Source organism: Ranitomeya imitator, chromosome 1 (assembly GCF_032444005.1).
Source record: "Ranitomeya imitator isolate aRanImi1 chromosome 1, aRanImi1.pri, whole genome shotgun sequence".
Taxonomy (NCBI): Eukaryota; Metazoa; Chordata; class Amphibia; order Anura; family Dendrobatidae; genus Ranitomeya; species Ranitomeya imitator.
In genome coordinates, this window is record NC_091282.1 from 404,903,462 (window position 1) to 404,926,589 (window position 23,128).

At 38.8% G+C, this 23,128-nt stretch overlaps 1 protein-coding gene across 12 annotated transcripts in view; it reads right to left on the reverse strand.

The window, feature by feature from the left end:
* NTRK2 (neurotrophic receptor tyrosine kinase 2) overlaps positions 1–23,128 on the reverse strand; it is a 446,678-nt gene that overhangs the window by 96,081 nt on the left and 327,469 nt on the right. For all 12 annotated transcript variants that reach the window (XM_069762550.1, XM_069762571.1, XM_069762510.1 and 9 more), the window contains one exon: positions 15,564–15,752. In XM_069762550.1, coding sequence (XP_069618651.1) covers positions 15,564–15,752 — 189 coding nt within the window. The remainder of the gene's footprint in view (positions 1–15,563; positions 15,753–23,128) is intronic.

Sequence of the window (23,128 nt, forward strand, 5' to 3'; positions counted from 1 at the left end):
AACGACGCTGCAGCGATCCAGACAACGATCCGGATCGCTGCAGCGTCGCTGTTTGGTCGCTGGAGAGCTGTCACACAGACCGCTCTCCAGCGACCAACGATGCCGGTAACCAGGGTAAACATCGGGTTACTAAGCGCAGGGCAGTGCTTAGTAACCCGATGTTTACCCTGGTTACCATCCTAAAAGTAAAAAAAACAAACGCTTCATACTTACATTCCGCTGTCTGTCCCCGGCGCTCTGCTTCTCTTTACTGGCTGTGAGCACAGCGGCCGGAAAGCAGAGCGGTGACGTCACTAAGTAGTAAACTTAGTAATAAATGAGTCAAAAATCTTCAGTGGGCTTGGACCATTAACTGTCATTGCTGGTCAGTAATGAGTATGACACAATTGGCTTCCAGCATGTAGGAAAAGCTTCTATTTTATATAATGGGGCTGTACTTTGATAAATAGCTATTTTGACTATGATGAACAGGTTAATGCCATGGTGTAAATGTACAGCATAAGCTATATGAGCCAAGTAACCCTTGCGTAGGGCAGAATATACAGTATGTACCTTACTGTACTTATTACAAAGACATTTGGTGGATGATGTTTTTAAGTAGGAAAGGACAGCAATCTATTTGCGTGGAGAAAACCAAATCTATGCAATAAAAAGAATAATTTCAATAACAATTTGTGTAATTTTGGTAGACGTGCAAATGTGACCTGCCCTATGTTGAAAACCGAGCCAAGCTTTTTCTGTACTGCTCTGAACGTAGCCAAGCTGCAGTATAAATAGAGAAGCTAATTTGAGCTTGGAGAAAAGTTGCTCAGTTGACAGGCGAGACAGATTTAGAAATATTTTAATGAATTGTTCTTAATGTATTTAAGGATCATTGTCGATGATTATTTAAAGGCTTGATAACAAGTATGACAAGCCAATCTGATAAATGTCCTCATCACTCAGCGGGCTTCTCAGAATAGCGCCAACATCAGAAGCCGAAATCTTAATTCTCTCCATCAAACTTAGAAAACAAGCATTTCTGTCTTATGCGCTGATTATTTGGATTAGGAAACTTGGGACTGGGGTCCCGGAAAGTTAGAAGAAAAAAAAAAAACATTGAAATAAATGGAATGGCTGTACCAAAAATTAGGGCTCTTATGCAATTTTGATGGGCTTAGATTTTGGGGGGAATCCTATATTAATATATAAAGTTGAATGATAGCCTTCCCTATATGTCCTTATAGAATACCCTGCTTTTAGTGAGTCTTTTTAGCCAGTGAGGAACACCAATAGACTCATGTGCTAATTGGTAGGTCCTTATAATTATATTTAGGCCCCCATACACATTATATAGTGTCGGCTGAGTGCTTGTCAGACTACAGCTATCCTGAGCACATGTTTGCCCTTTATGAAAGAGCAGCTGCAAGATTCCTCTGGCAGTGGCTTACTTCCACCGATCAAAAGTAGCAGCCATTGAAAATCCAACAGATGATTTTGGAGGAGAGTTGGGAGACCTCCAGTATCAGTCAATTTGGCCAACTTTAGTCTGCGTAAGGGGTCTTTAGGATCCAGCTTTTTAGGGACCCTGAATGCCTATAGTACGATATTGCAGACTTCAAGCATTCTGTAGTAGTAGTGCTTCTGATCTAGAATGCTATAGTAATTGGGCAGTCATTGAAATATGCCAACCCCCCTATCGGATCAATATTACATGCCCGGACAACCCTTTTAATTCTGTGTATTGGGCTTTCTGACTACTGACCTCTAGGGACTCATTGCTGTAGTGGTTTCCATGTAAAGTTAATGGTTGTCACTTTAGGTTACTTGGGCATTTGGACTTTTATCTTTACTGAAGCCGTTTGCAATCTTTTAAGTGTGTGTGGCGCTCTTTACATTAACATAAAACACGGCATAGTCTGCCCACATATAGCATTTGTCCTCCTGCTTCCTCAAGCATGAATGTAGTCTTGTGATTAAGAAACATGTTTTGTATTACTGCCTCAAAAATAAAAAGGGAAAGAAACAAGTCCAATGAGCAATGCAGCTTCTTTAACCACAAAGCCATTATCCAACAAATCGCATCCTGTCACAGAAATATGTTCTCTATAATCTCGGTAATTTACACTGCATGTATTTCTTCGTAGACATTACAGTAACATTTTAAAATAATAAGTTAATGATAGTCGAAGGAAACTGTTTACCGCAGGAGGCAGAGCAGAGCTAAATACCATAATATGAGTTCTATATTGTTTGACTATGCATGACAGTGTACTCTAGTTATACTGGGAACATCTGCGCTTGGAACATTAGTTTTGACAACTGGTCTACTTTGAAATACTATCTGCAATGGTGAAGGTCTTGGGGATAAATAGCAGGTGTCCGGAATTCCACCTTCAAAAAATATTTTATAGAAGATATAAAAAACAATGAAATATTGGCAGTAATTTGCACATTTTGTTGGTTTCTGTATAGATACATATCTATATATCTATATACATAGACAGTTGGGTGAAAAAGTGTTTGCCCCCTTCCTGATTTCCTATTCTTTTGCATGTTTGTCACGCTTAAATGTTTCAGATCACCAAACAAATTTAAATATTAGACAAAGATAACACAAGTAAACACACAATGCAGTTTTTTAAATGAGGGTCTTTATTATTAAGATAAAAAGTTATCCAAACCTGGGAGAAGGTCATGTGGTCAGATAAGACCTAAATAGAACTTTTTAGTATCACCTCCACTTGCCGTGTGTGGAGGAAGAAGAAAGATGAGAACAACCCCAAGATCACCATCCCAACCGTGGCGCATTGTGGGCAAAACATTATAATTTGGGGGTGTTTTTCTGTGACAGGGACAGGATGACTCCACCGGATTGAAGGAAGGATGGATGGGGTCATGTGTCACAAGATTTTGACCAACAACCTCCTTCCCTCAGTAAGAGCATTGGAGATGGTTCGCAGCTGGGTCTTACAGCATGACAATGATCCAAAACACACAGCCAGGACAACTAAGAAGTGGCTGTGTAACATTTTTTGTGCTGAAAGCGCCCCCCTCAACTTATACTCGAGTCATTGTCCCAGAAGACAGAGGGGGAGGGGGAGCAGCGGAGCAGTGGGTCACAAGAGGCAAGAGCCGGTGGCTGTGGCTAAGTCCTGTGCCCACTCCCAAAGACAAATGGATAATCACTGCACTGGCAGTGAATATTCATTTCTCTTATTGCGCACAGCGTCAGCTGTTTGTTGATCATGGGTGCGCGCTACTTGAATATGTTATGAATATCCACCCCTCTCCACTCCCATAGGTGTGTAGTGAAGTGAATATTCATTCCCTTAATGAGCGGGGACACGTGATCACTGGACTGCTCAAGCTGCTGGCAACAGAACAGGATGCTGCAAGGGTTCACAAGGAAGGTAAGTAGGATGGTTTATTTATTTATTTTTTATGCTTTTCTCATGGGGCCATGCATACAATGATAGGGATGAGGAACCATGCATATCAGGATGGGGTTAAGGAGCCATTCATACCGGGATAGGGATGAGGAGGCCATGCATACCAGCATAGGGATGAGTGGGCCATGCATACAAGGATAGGGATGAGGAGTCATGCATACCAAGATAGGGATGAGGGGAAAATGCATACCCGGCTTATAGTCGAATCAATACATTTTTCCAGTTTTTCGTTGCAAAATTAGGTGCCTCAGCTTATACTCGGGTAACTTATACACGAGTATATATGGGGTATATAAATATATACACTGTATACATATTAATATATCTTTATGTAGATATAAATGTATGGATATATACTGTATATAGTGATGAACTGTGATGAATAGAACATTTTCTGGCTGATCCTTGGTTAAAATATTTTAAAAACTTTTATTCCACATTGTAAAAATTGGCACTCATAATAAATTGAAACATGATGTAGTTTCTGTTTTTTTTTCAGTTTTTTTCCAAGTTTATTGTGAGTGCCATTGTCTACAATATGGAATAAAAGTTTTTGAATTTTTTTTTTATTACAATCGGCTGGATAATTTTCTATTTATTATGCAGTCTTTGGCCACAAAGGGCGGCAGTGGCATTTCCGTGTTGAGAATCAGAAGGCTTCAACCAAGGTGAGGTGGATTATACCTTTTAACTATTTAAATGAACCCTTGAAAATGTGGCTACTTGAGCATGTTGAGTTCCCTTGACCTGCCTTTCTGGAAGATAGGGTAACATCTAGATGTGTTGGGAACACTGGAGATTCTAATTACAATGGTGCACATATTCTCAGTAATCGCCGAGTTCACAAGAAGAGGTGCAATGCACATAGTCAGAAAGTCCATTTTTAATCCATACGTCAGGTTCATCAAAAAACGTTAATGGATGTTAATGAAGTAACCTTGTTAGAAAAAAGTATGTCCTCCAAGGCATCTGGAATTTGCAAAATGCATTGATAAACCATTTATACATTAATATGAAGGTATGCTCCCTTTTCTTGTCTTCAGTTTTCTCAAATAGGAAGCTGTCTCAATACTAAAGGAAAGAAACTAAGGCAACATTAACTGCCGCTACTGCTGGATGACCTAGGAAACAAGTAACCTATTCCGTGAGGGGCTTACAGTAAGTGTGAAGGATGCTTTAGCCATGTATGAGACTCCAGTCTCTTTTGAGGCGGCCTTGTCTCTGGCAATCTGGATTGATCGTCATTTTCACCAGAAACATAGGGAGACGCCCCAAGGTGTGTGAGGTCCGGGGCCAAGAGATATCGGGACTGAGTCATCTGAGGAACCCATGTAGGTGGGTGTGGCAACTCTGGAGAACTGTCTGTTGTTTGGCAAAAGGGGGAGTGGAAGGATGCCAGATTAGAAGGCATTTATTGGAAAAGATATTACTTAAAGAAAGGGTTTCGAAACATAATCTTATGACTACCGTTCACTATTTCCTAAGTCATTCAGCAGTAGCATTCTCGCACCTTAGTGTATTTTCAACTTATCAGTTTTATAGGAAATAAAATTTAGATTTTGTGTGGTCAAACCTGAAACGTCATGCTATATGTAGATATGGACTTGAAAGTACTTATTATCTGAAGCCCTACGTCATAAATGAACTTATTATTAGGAAGAAACAGTTAACCTAGCAATGATATAGACATGTTTATCTAGATAGCAAACTCTTTTAGCTTTAACAAGTGATGTAATTGAGAATTCACTTATAGCAGTACTTGAAAACTACCCATCCCCCTTTCCCACTGATATGTCTGGTCATTCCAGTGTTAATGGGGAAGAAGTCCTATTGATATATAGGTCATTACCTAAAAGTGAGTGGCTTCCGAAATTTTCTTCCATTCACCTGAAAATGTATCCCTTTCTTTGTTTAATCAAATGACTGTATGACTCCTTTCACTGATTTGGAGTCATAAGAGTCGTTGTGTCTCCATCTTATTGTTTTATAAGACAGAGCTCTTTATAGTCCTGGCCATAAATGTATGTCTTCTAAAGTTCACGAAGGTGGACGGTTTTAGGTTTGTTAAAGAAAAAAACAAAACGAAACCCATCAACACTATTCAAAAAGCTAGGCAACAATATAGTCACTGCAATCCATGCCATGTGATTATAGCTTGTAATTCTCCTAATTGTAGCCATGGTGGTTTCACTGTAGAGCCTTCCTATTGAAATCTACAGCAGCACACATGATTACCATATGTTGTTGTCAATATAAAATCCTAAGGATAGGAAAGGGAAGCTAACGATGAATAAGTTGTCTCAGTGAAGGCCAATTTTAAAGGATCTTTAATCATGTTCTTGCACTATAAGTAGGAGGATGACTTCACAAGACCCTTTTGAATTGATTGCTTCCCTAAATGTAACATGCGAGATAACTATTAGAGGGTTGATGGCTTCATTACCAACAACGAGTGAGTGGCAATTCTAATTTGACTGTTTAATTCCATGCGCCTTAGAGAGTTTAGTTTGCTAGTCATAGTGAAAAAACTAATGTTTGATTTTCCATTTTGATACTTTGTGCTCTAGAGTTAAAAGTGGACCACATCTTGAAGTGTTCTGTGTTCTGCTGCTATTCTTGACCTTCGAAAAATCTAAAAGTAACCTGAATGAAAAGTTTTCAGAATGCTGTAATGATGAACTATAAATTTATGTAATCTAAATTGATCTCACTGAGGATTTAAAAAAAAAAAAATGAATGCTATTTTACAAAAATAGAATTTTCCATTCTTTTCGAACAGTCTGGAGTCATTTTTAAGTACTATTTCAAAGACGTACATTTAGATTTTACTTTAATGTTCATTCACATACAAAGATTGCATCAATATGCGATTTGAAGAGGACCTTTACCAATTTTTCCTATTGATTTAGACACAGGATGTAATAGTGGCTGCAGAGTGTAACAAAACATTTAGTTATTTTTGTAAAGTCACCTCAACATTGTGGAGATATTAGCAATCAAAGTATTTAACTCCTAATGAGTTAAATTTCATTAAGTCCAAGTGGATGTCGTCACATAATTTTCACTGAGGGCGTGTACTTCTTTTCCCTGTATGATGGAGACCAATCATAAGCTGGCAGCAACACTCAAAGGAAAGAAGAGCACTCCCCCAACAATAGCTTAAAACCGGTTTCTGTGTGAGGTGTATGACTAGCAGCCCTGATCTCCTGGTATAACCTCCTACATGAGTCAATGTGTGAGGAGGGGCAGTGCAGCTGAATTTAACTGTGTCACATTACAAACCCTTTAATCAGCTCTCTTCCTTTCATAGCACTGTTAGCTCTGTTTTACTTCCTCTCCTCCCACATTATCTGTATGGAGCTGACACATCAAAATGTAAGCATCACATTTCTACTTTTTGGGCTAAACTTGTCATGGCTCTGCAGTGAGATCAGAGGAGAGTGTCATTATATCTCACAAAGGAGCAGTTTACAAGAGGCAGGTTACTTTTGAGTGAGATTTAATGACAACCCTCTTCTCACTGTATAGCGAGTACAATTTGACATAAGTGTTATACTGACATATCGCTGGACAGGCAGTTTAGGGGAGGGGCAGTACAGCAGAGCTGACATTGCTAGTAGAGGAGGAGTTCTGATAGAAGAATTTGTAATGTGACATTTCACACACTATTCCCTAAATGTTGCTGCCTCATTACGATTGATCAGCATCATATGGGGAGAATAAGTACACGCCCCCCGTGAAAACAATCTGCTAATGCCCTTTTGGATTTAAAGAAAATTAAATTATTAAGGATTAAAAACTTTTTTTATTAAGGGTTCCATACCTAATGTCTGGGAAATTGTATTTGTACCTCTTTCCTGACTGATAACTTTCAACAATGAGATCCCTTTGCTGTGTTGTAAGCTGTTACGGATCAAAGCTTTTGCAGTAAAATGCAATTATGAAAATGTCAGTAAAATCCTTCCTAGAATGACTGAATTGTATATGGGATTAATCACTTCAAATGACAGCAGCTGTGTACTCATTAACTATTTAATATGAGTTTAAATGTGATTGGCTAATTCTGAACACAACCATATCCCCAATTATAAACGAGTGTTCACACTTATGCAACTACATTATCTTAATTTTGCTACTTTCATTTCTTCCCTCAAAATGATTTCAGTTTGTTTCTCAATGGATTTGTACAGATTATGGGGTGACATTAATGGTGAAAAAAGTTCCAACCATTTTTCTTCTTGGTACGATTTTTTTACATGACAAAATCTTGGCATCTTAACAAGGGTGTGTAGACTTTTCTGTAAAGGAAAAATAAATGTCTTTGTACAGTATTAGCCAGTAGAGGTCAGTATGTGGGGGAGACAGGGAAAAATCTAGAACAAGGATGAATTTTCATCTCCACACAATAAGAGAAAAAAGAATAGATATGCTTGTGGCAAACATTTTTGTTTCCCTTGTCACAGCACTATGGACATGAGATTACTTGTATTAAAAGGTAACTTCAAATCTCAGAGAGAGAGAAACATTTGGGAGTACAAACCTATGACAACCTTTGGCACACCCAGAACAGGAATGAATGTTTCGCATGGACCCATGTCTTTCTACATCAACTAAGAAATGAGCTCCTCTGACCATTTTGGGCATCACAACCAGGGACTAGACCTTAAACACAGGACAATAAACTTCCATGCTCCTTATCAATAAACTGTTCCAATATTTTCGACCACAACTGTTACTCCCCTTCTCATACTGATAGTTCTGCTTCACATCACTTGTATTATCTATTGCATTATTCCTGCATCCTTTTGTGCATAAATATGTGACTGTTCAGATTTTATGTTCTACCATGCCTGATGAAGAGACATGAGTAGTCTCGAAAGCTTGTTATCTGTTACCATTTTTCAGTTAGCCATTAAAAGGTATCAACCATTTAGGACTATCAAATTGTAATATTTTTCTAGACTTTTGCATTGGCATCTCTCATGTTGGAGCCATGATTCATGTCAGTCCACTTGGTGCAACAGCTCCCCAAGGTATGACCAATCTTTTTTAGATGCAGACTAACGAGCAGATCTAATTTGATGCAGGTGTTATTTTTGGGTATGAAAATTTACAGGGTGATTCCAAAATTTTTTCTTCTGAATTGAGTGATTCCATAATTTTCAACCTATGCTTGGTTAAAAAAGTAACCATTAGTGACTACCACCTTTTTTTGTTCTTGATTTCTTTTGGTGTTTCTTAAAGCCAGAAAGTTGCCATTTTAAATAACTTTAGTTTTGTGCCATGTCTGTGATCTGCTTTTTTTCTCTTTTTTTCTACAAAATTAAACAACTGAATGAACATCCTCCAAGACCGGTGATTCAATAATTTTTGCCAGAGGTGGCATATATTTAGACAAGAATATATAAAGTTAATTGTATATATATATAAATATATATGTATATATTACGCCATAGATACTACACATAATATTTGTGTTCTTAATTTAGCTAGGCAAACATTTTTAGTCTACTGTATATTACTTTTTAATCTAATTGTCATTATTAATTATATGTGTATAGTAACCTGGGTGGTATGTAATAAATTTGCCTTACCGAGCTTTACCTCCTCTAATGGTAAAAAACTGTTGAAAGCCAAATGTTTTATTGGTTGCAATATTAGGCACATGATTTATGTAATTGAGCCAAAGTTAAATAGCTGTGCAGAGTAATTGTACTAAATTGGAAAGAGCGTGTTTGTCCTAGATAATATACCATTTATCATAATGCCCCAGGGAAATAAATATCTAAAATAGAGGTTGTGTAGGTTTGGGGAATTGTTTATTTGAAAAATGTACTTTTACTCAAAGTGAGCAACAAACTAATGTGCTCAGTCATAAGTGTCATCTAAATGAGGCAAGTTCATTCCAGTAAAGAAAGAGACCAACTAGGAATATTCTTATCATCACAGGTATTTATGGAAAATCCACAGGATAAAAGTCTGATAAATGCGTGTCTGACGTCTACAGGTTCCTACTCCTAGACCTGCACCTAGTTCTAGGACAAGGGTTCCTTGATCTTCCGTTCTAACTGGGCATGCATCAAGTCACAGAGGTGATGGCACCAGTCAGAACCCAGGCAATTCCAGGGAGCAAGGACAAGAGCACAAGTCAGGTAGCAAAAACTAATTGACTGACAGTGGAAGTTAGAAACCCAGGTGTTTAAATAGCAGACCGCCCCTCCCAAGGCTCTCAGAAAGGAGTAATCAAAAAGCAGACAATTAACCTTATAGCACCCTGATATAGTGGCACCAAAAGTCCTAGGAATAAAACTGGACTGAAGCTGTCACACATCACCCGCAACAAAGGCGCAGCACCACCTAAGTAGCTGAAGGAAGTACAAAAGGGACAGGAACCAGCACAGATGTTACACCGTCATTGTGTATTGAAAAGGAATTTCACACAGTGAGCAGGGAGTGCATATTGAAGATGTGGTGGAATTGACAACCGACGCATGCTCAATGTAGCAGGGACTAGCCCAACCCCTGATATCAATGTCACTGATAACATTACTTTTGAATATTCTGGCATACACTGGGGATTGTAAAATAAACCATCAAAACGGAAGAAAAAAAAGTAGGAACATATAGTAGAGAGGGAATGGTAGGGAATTAGTAATTGAAGTATTTTAGAAAATGATTAGATTATTACAATAGACATTTATGAATAAATTAATTTTTTTTTTCGAGCCACCCTTTTAATTCATTCTGCAGCCAGCAATTTGGAGAAAAAAAAACTGTAAAAATTATTTTTCTACCAAAATGCAGGAATTTACTTAAAGGGAACCTGTCAGCAGATTTTGCTGCTATAAGGTGCGGCCACTGCCTTTCAGGGCTTATCTTCAGCATTCTATAATAATGTTGTACATAAGCCCCCGGTCCGACCTGCAAAAGAAGAAAAATAAGTTATATTATACTCACCTGTGGGGGCGGTCCGGTCCGATGGGTGTTGCCGGTCCGGGTCCGGCGTCTCCCATCTTGCGATGCTGCTCTACTGCATCTTCATTGCTCCCAGGTATCGCACTCCTGCGCAGGTATACTTCTCTGCCTTGTTGAGGGCAGAGTAAAGTACTGCAGTGCGCAGGCGCTGGGAAAGGTCATAGAAGCCCAGCGCCTGCGCACTGCAGGACTTTACTCTGCCCTCAACAGGGCACAGAAGTACACCTGCGCAGGAGTGCCAATGCAGGGGAGTGATGAAGATGCAGGAGGGCGACATCGCAAGAAGATGGGAGGCACTGGACCTGGACCTGCGACACCCATGGAACCAGACCGCCCCCCGGGTGAGTATAATATAACTTATTTTTCTTCACTTGCAGGTCGGACTGGGGGCTTATCTACAGCATTATACAGTAGAATACTGTAGATAAGCCCTGAAAGGCCGTGGCCACACCTTATAGCGTCAAAATCTGCTGACAGGTTCCCTTTAAAGAAAATTTGTCACCCGCTGGGACGCTTTTCCCTTTTAAGCTATTTCTATATGCATACAGGTAATAGAATGATTAAAATAGTCTTACCTGTATGCCTCATAGCTCCTGTCTAGTTGTTGAGAAATAGAGTTTTAATCTTTTATGTTAATGTTTTCTTCCAGGATCCGGGGTGTGCGGTGCCTGGAAGAAAGCTCTGCCTCCTGTCTTCATTATCATACCACCCCACTCCCATCAGTGCCACAGTGCCATGTGACATGCAGGTGTGGTGCTGGAATTCCATGACTGCGCCCTTCACTTGCACAGATGTGGGTACCTTTCCATTCCTTCTATGGGCAGTGTCTTCATTGGTCTTTTGTGTAGCCGTGGGGAAGTCACTGTGGCTTCCGCTCATATGAACTCCGGCCTGCACAACGATAAGGTGCTCTCCCCACTTCCTTCCTCCTAACGATGACCATGCAGGGAGCAAGGAAATGGGGAGACCACCTTATCGCTGTGCATGCCGGAGATTACTGAAGCTGAAGTTGCAGTGACTTACCTGCGCAGAAGACCAAAAAGACACTAGAAGGGCGAAAATGGTACCAATAACTGTGCAAGTGCAGAGCGCAGGGAAGGGATTCTGGCACAACAAATGCATGTCACATGGCACCGTGGCGCTGATGCGAGTGGGGTGGCATGATAATGAAGACAGAAGGCAGAGTTATCTTCCAGGCAACGCACGCCCCAGAGCCTCGAAGAAATCATTGACGTGACGGATTGAAACTCTGTTTCTCAACAACTAGACCGCAGCTATGAGGCATACAGGTAAGACTATTTTAACCATTCTATCACCTGTCCATAGTAATAAGTTAAAAGCGCCCCAGGGGGTGACAGATTCCCATTACAAAAAATTGCACCTAACTGTGACTAAATCCTTTAAGCTATACATCACACACCATACACTATAAACCGTACACAAGATCAATCTGAAAGAACGCCATATGTTATGTGGGAAAGTGGTGCTCCCAGTCACAAAAGTGGATTGACTGAAAAAAACATGTGTTACACTCATATGTCCCATTAATAGACAGCTTAACTGTGTCCATAGTTATTAGAGTGATCACAAATCCTCAACACATGACAGGATCTGTAAAAAATATAGAATGTCTATGGGCAGCTCTAGGCTAGAGAGTCGGCAGTTTACAAACCATAAAATGCAGTACTCACCCCATTAAAGTGCTTGTCCACTACTGGACATCATCTTCTTAATAGCTCAGCTGATGTTTTGTTTTATGATGGACAGCTAATCTATTAAGAAGGGGTTGTCAGGTAGTGGACTACCCCTTTAAACTATATGTAACTTGTGTGTGTGTATATTGGCATGGGTGTGGGAAAGGATGTATTGCACAACTGCTCTTAAACATTTCAACCAGAGTTTACTAACAATAACTTTTATTCTGAAAGCCATGTATTTATCTAGGAACAATAGAAACTGCAATCTAAGTGCAATCAGATTTAGTGCAATTTGTGCTCCATTATGTCACTGAAATACTTTGTTTTGTGACTGTATCTTTAATATGGAACCTCTCCCCGGCAGTAAATCTGTCTGCTGTGGGTGCTTTATGCAGAAATAAATCGTTTGGCTGTGTTATTGGGACACTCTAAAAGGTTTTCTGAAAAATAATAAGAATACGCTTAGTAATGATGTTATCAAGTGATGCCAAAGCTCATTAACCTTGTCATTGTATATTTAGGAAATACATTTATCTTCCAACTGTCTTAGAGGTTGTTAAAATGCAAACAATTCCCTATAGTAATTAAAAAATCAGGGAAGTTCTGTTTATTTGTGGGGCTAAGGTTACGTTCCCATGATCAGTTTTCGGTTATTTTTTTATGTGGCTGATTGTTTGCAACATTTTTGCACCTATTTGGTATTATTAGGCTGCTTGCATTTTTTTCACTGCATCTTTTATTGTATTTTTTACATGCATTTTTATCGTGTTTTTGATGCTGCTGTTTTTGTCTCATGTTGGTTTGTTATGTTTTAAATAAAGCTGCTTTGTTTTTGATGCCTCCTGGTATTTGGTTTTGACAAAACCTTATTGATACAGTCACATATGGATTACATGTACAGTAGTTTTGATGCAATTGTTCGACACAAATGAGCTAAACCTGTGGATTTTATTCATGTTAATCAACTCTATGAGAAAAATCTATATAAAACTCTGCATACCCAGAAGACAAGTTGGGATATTCCAGAATTATAACACGTAAAGTGGACATTAGATTTCTACAAACCCCATCCACTTTGCTGGAACTGTAAGATGCTGTTTTTTTGGCGCAATGAAAATGTGCAGCTTCAAAAACTCAGCAAAATCTCATTGTGGGAACTTAAGTGAAAAGTTTTTGTATCTGATTATTTTCAACCTTGTCATTAGTTACAGAATAATTGGATAGCATGACTACTGTCAGCGAGTAGACACTCGGTGGATTACAATGTTACTTAATGGAAATTTGTCACCAAATTTGACCTTTCTAAATTATTAATATGGGTATACAGGCTGTAAAATGCTGAAAAAAGTCCTCCCCGTATGCTTCATATCAGATGCCTTGCTGTTGATAAATCACCTTTTATAGCTTTATATAAGTGACCTCTTCCAGGCTCTGGGACAGTTGGTGCCTGGCAGACAACTCTGCCTCCAGAGCTTATTTTACATTAGTCTCCATTAGTCATTATTTTTCAATAATCTCCATTAGAGGCTAGAAGCTGCAATACTTTGATCGCCTCTGCTACACACAGGTGATGATCAGATCGCCTGTGTGTAGCAGAAATGCTCACTTGCTATGAGCACCGACCAGGGCCGGACTGGCCATCTGGCAATTCTGGCAAATACCAGAAGGTCCTGTCTGGTAGTGGGCTGCCTTTTCTGCTACATTGTTAACAGAATCAGTGTTCTCAAGACACCCATAAAGTTAAGAGTTGAGACAAAGCGCAAAGTCACTGACTTAGTAACTTACCCCAGCAGGCCACCGGTATCATTAGAAATATTGGTCTTGTAGTAAATCTTGCTTTAATCTATCAAGGTTAAATATTAGTAATATATCCCATCTGATGCTTGGGAACAGTGACCGCATGGGCCTGTGTGATTTCAAATGCCAGGGCTGAATTTCAGCCCCAGTAAGTACCTGGCGCCGATCACGGGGCAGCGCTCATAGCAATCTGGCAATGACAACCACAGGGGTCTGCTGCAGACCTCTGGTTGTTATGCCGACCCATCGGTGACTCGCGATTGTAAGACGGGGTCACAGATGGGCGGGATTAGCGACGCGCTTCCTGTAAGCACAAGTTAAATGCCACTTTCAGAGATTGACAGCGGAATTTAACTAGTTAATAGCAACAGGTGGATCGTGATTCCACCCACGGCTGTTGCAAGCACATGGCAGCTGTATAGATCAGCTGTCATGTGCTCGGAAAGGTGCGGGCTTAGTGCCGGACAGGGGAAGTCCAACATGGGCGTACTATTATACCACATGTTGGAAAGGGGTTAAAGACCAAGACCCATTTTTTTTAAAATCTGACATATGTCACTTTATATGGTAATCATGATGGAATACTTCAACATATCCCAGTAATTTTGAGAATGCTTTTTAATGACACAGTGTACTTTATGATAGCAGTAAATTTAAGGCAATAGTTTTTATGGTTTTTTTTTTTAAGTGATAAGACATCTTTATTCTTTAGGTCAGTAGGATTATAAAGATACCAGATTCATATGTTTTATGTTTTACTACAGTACTTTTACACACAAGAAAAACTATACTCTAGAAAACATAATTTGTGTTTGCATCACAATTTTCTGCAGTAGTTTTTTTACTTGATCATGGTGCCACGTAAGGGCATCTTTTTTTTCTTTTCCACGCGTTAAATGTATGTGATAAGTAACATGACAGTGTTACAGTGCGCGTTGTCTCAGGTACAACGATAACAATTATGTGCATTTTTTCTGTTTATTTTCATTTTTATATAAAATCTATGTTTTAAGGCAAAACAGTGTTCTGTGATTTTTTTTCAACTTTAAAAAAAATGGTATTTTCATTTATTTTTAAGTTTTTTTAGTACCTTTATGAGACTAAATATTTTTTATTGGCTCATAAGTAGAAAACAAAGCAGAATTCTATAAAAAATAGTTGCATTACTGTCGGACTGGGCAGCCAAGGGTCCACCAGTAATCAACTCAGGGTTACTTTTCAGCTACATTCAAATATGACATTATCCTCAATCACAAATTTATACAAGAATGAGCTGGTTAGATTGCTAATTGAATAAGATGCTGCCGATGTCTGTACATAGTGATTGAAGTATATTGTGCCAAGTACTGCTCATATAAGAGGGTAGTGGGATACTCTTGCAGAGGAGCCCACCGGAGGATTCTCCTGTTTTCCTGTGGGCAAGTCCAATCCTGAGTAGCATTTAGGATATACAGTATCTCAAAACAAATCAGCAAAAAACTTTGGACAAATGTAGATAAAGAAATGGATTTTAATATCAAGATGAGACTTTGCATGATTAATTCTAAAATGCCAAAGACATACAATGCTTGTGACATACTACACATCATATCGATCTTTATGCCTAGACATGTTATCGCTGTTAGACAGTTCATTGAAAAAGAAATCAAAGCATTGAACTTACATGTATCCGGCTTTAGATGACTGTTTGTAATTCCAAAATATTGTGGGTTTTCAATGACAGGAATCTTTGTCATACCAATGATAACTGCATCAGGGCCACCTTCTGAGGAAGATGGTGTATTGCTGCCATTGGAGATATGATGAAGAGGGCTGGCTGAGTCATCGTCATTGCTAATCACAGAGGAAGGACCTGGAATTAAAAGTGAGTTTTGTTATTTTTTTGTCACATAGTAAAGATGTTTGCAGAACAATACTCTGAGATACCATCTTCTGGGCTGCTTTTATATTGCATTAAAAGGAAGCTGCCATTAGAAATGTGTCTAAATTAGGTTTTTATCTTCAATGTATTCGTAAAACAAAATTGAAATTTTTTTTTTTAAACTATTAAAATCTGTGTTAAAAACAAAAAATAGAAGTCTTAAAATTCTTACACTGGCCAATGGGGATTTTTTGGACTCTAATTTCCGGTTGTTTCAGGAAACAACACATGTACATAGCCACAATGAATAGACACCAACCCTATCTTTTGTATTGAAGAATATAATGAACCTGTGCAAATCAGCAAGGTCAAGTGTTACATTGGCTACTGTAAATGGTAGATAATGTCATATCAGCTGTGTATAGAGGTGTTATCGCTCATTGTAATTCTGCCTCTGATGATATGAAATTACAGGAAGTACGAGTGTAAAAAAATCCAGTGGCCAGTGTACAAATTGTAAAGTTACTATGTTGGAATTTTTAATAAAGTTTGTGATTAGTGACGAGAAGTGATGAGCGAGTTTACTCGTTGCTCGAGTATTTATGGCTGCTCGGAGATTAGAGATCTAGTGACTGTTAGACAGTTTGATTACATGAGGGATTTCCCTAGCCACCAGGCAACCCCCACATGTACTCAGGCTGGGTAGTAGCTGTAAATCATTCAGCTGAGGTGATGAAAACTAAATCTCCAAACACTAACAAATACTCGGAGGTCACCCGAGCGTGCTCGGGAAAACCCAAGCAACGAGTACACTCGCTCATCACTAGTGATAAGCGAATATACTCGTTGCTCGGGTGGTCTCTGAGTATTTATGACTGATCGGAGATTTAGTTTTCCTTGCCAGAGCTGGATGATTTACGGCTGCTACCCAACCTGACCACATGTGGGGGTTGCCTGGTTGCTAGGGAATCCACACATGTAATCAAGCTGTCTAGTAGCTGTAAATCATCCAGCTCCAGCAAGGAAAACTAAATCTCCGGACAGTCATAAATTCTCGGAGACCACCCGAGCGTGCTCAGAAAAACCTGGGCAACGAGTATACTCGCTCATCACTATTTGTAATGGGAAAAACAAATATTAACTTTTAAAAAAAGAAAAAAATACAAGTAATGCAGAAACCTGATTTAAAATATTGGTTATTTTATTCTTATGTTTTTCCTTTTAAATGTAATCTCAGTTTACTTATGCCCCAATTTTTTAAATAGTAATAAAACTAAGAAGGTGCTACAGGCAAGTAAGATCAAAGAGGGGGAGGAGAACCAGGGTGGAGCTGATGGGATTTTATTATATTTCACCTTCAAATGAGAGTCCCAAAGCATTTGCATCCTCTTTACCTATCAGAAGGATGGCAGTAACAGAATGATGTAGATGATTGATGGAGACGTTACTGTAAAATATGGATACATAAAAATCTGCATGGTTGCGGTAGCAACACACAAATTCCATCTTGACCTGTCATGTTTGAACTCTACGCAAGCAATGGCTACATCAGCTTTCAGAAACCTTATGATAAATGGCCCAATCATGACAAATGCTTGCTTGTGTGACAAATTAGCTATTTTACATGAACTTGCCTAAATTCTATTCCCATAATGCTGCATTGCTAAATCCCATTGCAGTGTAGGCCACGTCGCTGACACGTACTGGAAAGCAGAATACTCAGGAATCGCAAACGAGACAACAATCTTCACAAGTGTAACTTTAAAAAGGCACATTTCTGCTGACAAGGGAGTCACCGTGTGCCCCCTCATGAATCATGTAGACATTGTAAAGTGCCTAAACTCTGCTTATCCAGATTAAACCGGGTCACCTAATTACTTGTCACAATGATCTAAGAAGCCAGATTTTGACAGACATTATTGACTCTGGCTTGTTAAGCTCCATATTCCTATTACTGGCAGTGTGTGTGCCATCCCTTCATTTTATATACTCTTGTACCTTCGGAAATGACATTTATCATTGCATGATTTACTGTTTCCATGGGTTTAGGGCAGTAAGTAAGTAAAGCTTTCACGATTTTTCTGAAGAAAACAAATAAATTTTACATTTATGTTAAAGAAAAGCGGTGACCTTAAATTAACTGTTTTAATTTTTCAAAACCTATTATTATGCTCCCATATGTATGTCTGCTAATATATATTTCAAGGTAAAACACTAGATCTAATTCAGGATGGGTAGAAAAATAGAAATCAGGAGCCATTATCTACAATTAATGCTTACCTGTAACTTATCTCCGCAGTATTTGCTCCATGGCTGCTTATTAATTCAGTTCCATTAGAAGAGGATTGTAATATTTGACGACGTCTTACAGGAAACCTGTCACCATGAAAATCCAGTCCAATCTGCACTCAGCATGTTATAAAGCAAGGGGAGCGGAGTACACTCATATAGATTTTTGTAAGAAAAGATTCTGTATTACTTGTGTATTAATACAGAACCTCTCCTCTGTCTGGGTCTTTCAGTGCAGTGAGTGGTCCTATCAGTGACTGAAAGACATCTGTGTATGCACACTTATAGGAAGACAGCTGTCAGTCACTGATAGGACCGCCCACTGGACTGAAAGTCCCAGAGAGAGCAGAGCGTTATGTGATTGAAACACAAGATATAATGAGTCTTTACTCACAAAACTATATATCAATCTGCTCATCTCTCACTGCTAAACAAAATGATGCATTTTCATGGTGATAGGTTCGCCTTAAGTAAGCGTTCAGGTTAAGTTTTTTTTATATTCATTAAATGTGTGTGTATATACAGTCATGGTCAAAAATGTTGGCACCCTTGAAACACATTTTGTTATACACATGTTTATTTCCTTTGTGTTTTGGAAAACACAAAAAACTGAGAGAAAAGGCAAATTGGGCATAATTTCACGCAAGACCCCCAAAATGGCCAGACAAAATTGTTGGCACCTTAACAAAATTGTGGATAAACAACTTTATTTCAAGCATGTGATGCTCTTTCAGACTCACCTGTGGCAAGTAACAGGTATCAACAATATAAAAATCACACCTGAAACCGGATAAAAAGGGGAGAAGTTGCATTGGGAGATATTGCATTGTGTGTCTGTGTGTGCCACACTAAGCATGGAGAACACAAAGAGGAGAAGAAAACTGAGGACTTGAGAACCAAAATTGATGAAAAATGTTAACAATTTCAAGGTTACAAGTCCATCTCTAGAATTCTTGATGTTCCTTTGTGCATGGTGTACAACATAACCAGGAAGTTTACAACCCATGCACTGTAGCTAATCTCCCTGGACGTGAACAGCAAATAAAAATTGATGAAAGGATGAAAGGCAAGAAAGTCCAGATGGTGAATATGCAGCCTAAATCAATTTCCAAAGAAATTCAAGCTGTCCTACAGGCTCAGGGTGCATCAGTGTCAGCGCTAAGTATCCGTCAACATTTAAATGAAAATAAATGCTATGGCAGGATAGGAGACCCAGGAGGACCCCACTGCTGACACAGATATAAAAAAGTAAGACTGCAGTTTGCCAAAATGAAAGTGAGTAAGCCCAAATACTTCTGGAAAAGCATCTTGTGGCTAGATAGAGCTTTTTGGTAAACCACATCATTCTACTGTTTACCTGAAATGGAATGAGGCCTGCAAAGAAAAGAACACAGTGCCTACAGTCAAATATGGTGGAGATTAAAATATGTTTTGGGGTTATTTTGCTGCCTCTATCACCAGGTGCCTTGACGGTGTGCAAGGCATCATGAAATCTGAAGATTACCAAAGGATTTTGGGTCGCAATGTAGTGCCCAGTATCAGAAAGCTAAGTTTGCATCCTAGGGCATAGATCTTCCAACCGGACAACGACTCCAAACATACTTCACAAAGCATCTAGAAATGGATGGAAACAAAGCGCTGCAGAGTTCTGAAGTGGTCAGTAATGAGTCCTGATCTAAATTCCATTGAACACCTGTGGAGAGATCTCATAATTGCTGTTGGATGAAGTAACCCTTCAAATATGACAGACCTGGAGAGTGGTCCAACATTTCAGTGGAGAGGTGTAAGAAGTTTGTTGATAGTTATAGGAAAAGATTGGTTGTAGTTAGTTATTCCAAAGGGTGTGTAACCAAATATTAAGTTGAGGGTGCCAACAATTTGGTTGGGTCAATTTTGGGGGTTTTCTGCAAAATTATATCCAATTTGCCTTTTTCTCTGTTTTGTTTTTTTGTGTTGTTTTAATACACACAAAGAAAATAAACATCTTAAAAATAAAACGTGTAATTGCAATCATTTTCTCAGAGAAATATTTAATTTTCTGGGACAATTTCAAGGGTGCCAACACTTTCGGCCATAACAGTATTTCTGTAATGTAGTGTATGGAGTATGTTAATGTGTGTTATCATACTCACCTACTCCAGCTCTCTCCACTGTTCAGCGCTGGTCATCTCCTCTTCTCAATGACGTAACCGCAATTGAGATTAGTCGGCTCACTCTATGTGTCTTTTACAATGTAATCCTATAAATCTATAGATTTACATTGTAAAAGTCACTTCCAGGTCATGCAGAGTTCAGCTTGACACGGACAGTCTGCAGAGGGGTGACATCACTGAAAAGAGAACAATGGCGCTGGATCCCGGAGAAGACCGTGGTATGTGAAAATATTAATCCCTTAACTCCCCCTCTTTGATGCCAGCTCTGGCATTGAGCCCGCTCCTTTTCCAGCACATAACAGCAGATGTGATCAGCTGTTATGGGCCCCTAACAGCTGTGGGTGGAATAGTGATCCACCCATGGCTGATAACTAGTTAAATGCTGCTATCAATCTCTGACAGTGGCATTTGACTCGCACAATCTGGATGCGCATCTTGGGTCAGCCCATCGGCACCAATGTCAAATTAAAAAAAGGTTTTTAGAAATATTTTAAAAACTAAAAAATATAAAACTTTAAATTAACCCCTTTTGCCCCATTCAAAATAAAACACAAAAATACACATATTTGATATCCCTGCATCCAGAAACTAATTAATCCGATTGGTAAGCGGCGTGCCGAGAAAAAAAATCAAAACGCCCAAATTGCCTTTTTTGGTTTCTGCAACATTGCTATAAAATGCAATAATGGGCGATCAGAAGATTGCATCTACACCAAAATTGCATCAATAAAATTGTCACCTCTGCATGCAATAAATAAGCCTTCACCCAGCCCCAGATCCAAAAATTGGAGACGTACATGGACCCTTAGAAGCGTGTAATACGTGAAACGGCCGTAGTCCTCTCCTTGTACCGGCATTTTCTGCAAACGTACAGCCCTCCGTTACCATGTCCATACCACATTGAAAGAAATAAAGGACAAAGGTTTTTTAAGTATACGGGAAGTTGGAGTGGTGCGGCTTTTTTTCTTTTTTCTTTGGATCCAAAAATTGGAGACGCTACGGGTCTTAGAAAATAGCAACTTTTTTTTTACAAGCTATGGACTTTTTTTCACCACTTAAATAAAAATGAACCTACACATGTTTGGTGTCTATGAACTCGTAATGACCTGGAGAATCATCATGGCAGGTCAGTTTTAGAATTTAGTGAACATGGTAAAAGAAAATTGTGGAATTCCACTGTACTTAGAACGTTTTCCAGTACACAGTATAGTAAAATCAATCGTGTCTTTCAAAAGAAAAGCTCATCCTGACAAAAACAAGCCCTCACATGGCCATATTGACAGAAAATAACAAATTTATGGCTCTGGGAAGAAGGGGAGCAAAAAACGGAAAAGCAAAAAGGGAAATACTTGTGGTCTTTCAGGGGTTAATACACTCACATGCCCATATACACATATTTAATGAATAACAAACTTAATGGGAGTGCTTCTTTAACTACAGAGCCTACTGGGAGTCTAGGGTAGTCTGAGGTACATCTGCTTCATCAAAGTGCTGATTTTGACATTTTATCTACTAATGTCAAATTAACATGTCATTTACACTATGTCAAACCTACTATGGTGCATTTTGGAGAGGGCAAGCTATGTTAACCATGGCAGATTATCAGAATAGATATGAAATATCTATCCCATACTATATAATGTAATATACAGCTCTGGCAAAAATTAAGAGACCCCCCCACATCAAAATCCTGCCATGGGCAGCCCAATTTCCAGATCTGAACCCCATTGAAAACCTCTGGAATGTAATCAAGAGGATGATGGATAGTCACAAGCCATCAAACAAAGAAGAACTGCTTATATTATTACACCAGCAGGGTGAAAGACTGGTGGAAAGCATGCCAAGACACATGAAAGCTGTGATTAACAATCATGGTTATTCCACAAAATATTGATTTCTGAAATCTTCCTGAGTTAAAACATTAATGTTATAAAGTTAGATGCGTGTATTATGTCCGCGCTGCCAACCAATTCGAACCAGACGTAGTGAAGGAACTAATGGTGGTTTATTCAACGCGTTTCAGAGTCTATATGACTCCTTCTTCAGGAAATACCACATCAACATGCCATTGTTATTCCCCAAAGTATTGATTTCTGAACTCTTCCTAAGTTAAAACATTAGTATTGTTGTTTCTAAATGATTATGAACTTGTTTTCTTTGCATTATTTGAGGTCTGAAAGCATTGTTGTTGTTTTTTTAATTTTGACCATTTTTCTTTGTCAGAAAAAATACAAAATGTATGGCTTGGAACTTCGGAGGCATGTTGTCAGAAGTTTATAGAATAAAAGAACTATTTACATTTTACTCAAAAATATACAGTATATACCTATATACCTATAATAATATATTCCTATAAAGAAAAAAATCAGACAAACTGAACATATTGCAGTGGTCTCTTAATTTTTGCCAGAGCTGTATATTAAAAAAAAAACTATAAGATAACTCTATTTATTAGACAACTGTAGCTCAGTACAGTGGACTTTATTCCATAGCAATCATGGAACATGAAGCAGTCTGTACTGAACGTGGATCCAGAGAAAGGAGAGCTGTGCAGTCCATAACTGTCACAAAATTGTCCACACACATTTGTTAAAATGAAGATGAAACACTTTAAATGTTCCATCTTAATATGGATTTAATGTACTATGAAGTACACATCCGATATTGCACCAAGCACATCGTTTTGTGAAATATGAATGCATTCTGCTCCACTGTAGACATGGAGAAGGTCATAGAAAGGACTGGGACAGTGACATTTACCAGTAAAAAAAATACGATACGAGAAGTCCCATCATTAGGCATCAACTGTACATTGGATTTTGTCACACTGACTTACTAACATGTATAGAACGTGGAGTAAAATCAATGGTAAAGCAGATGGCAGATTTATTACTTGCTGAATGCTGGAGCATGGAGATCACGGGT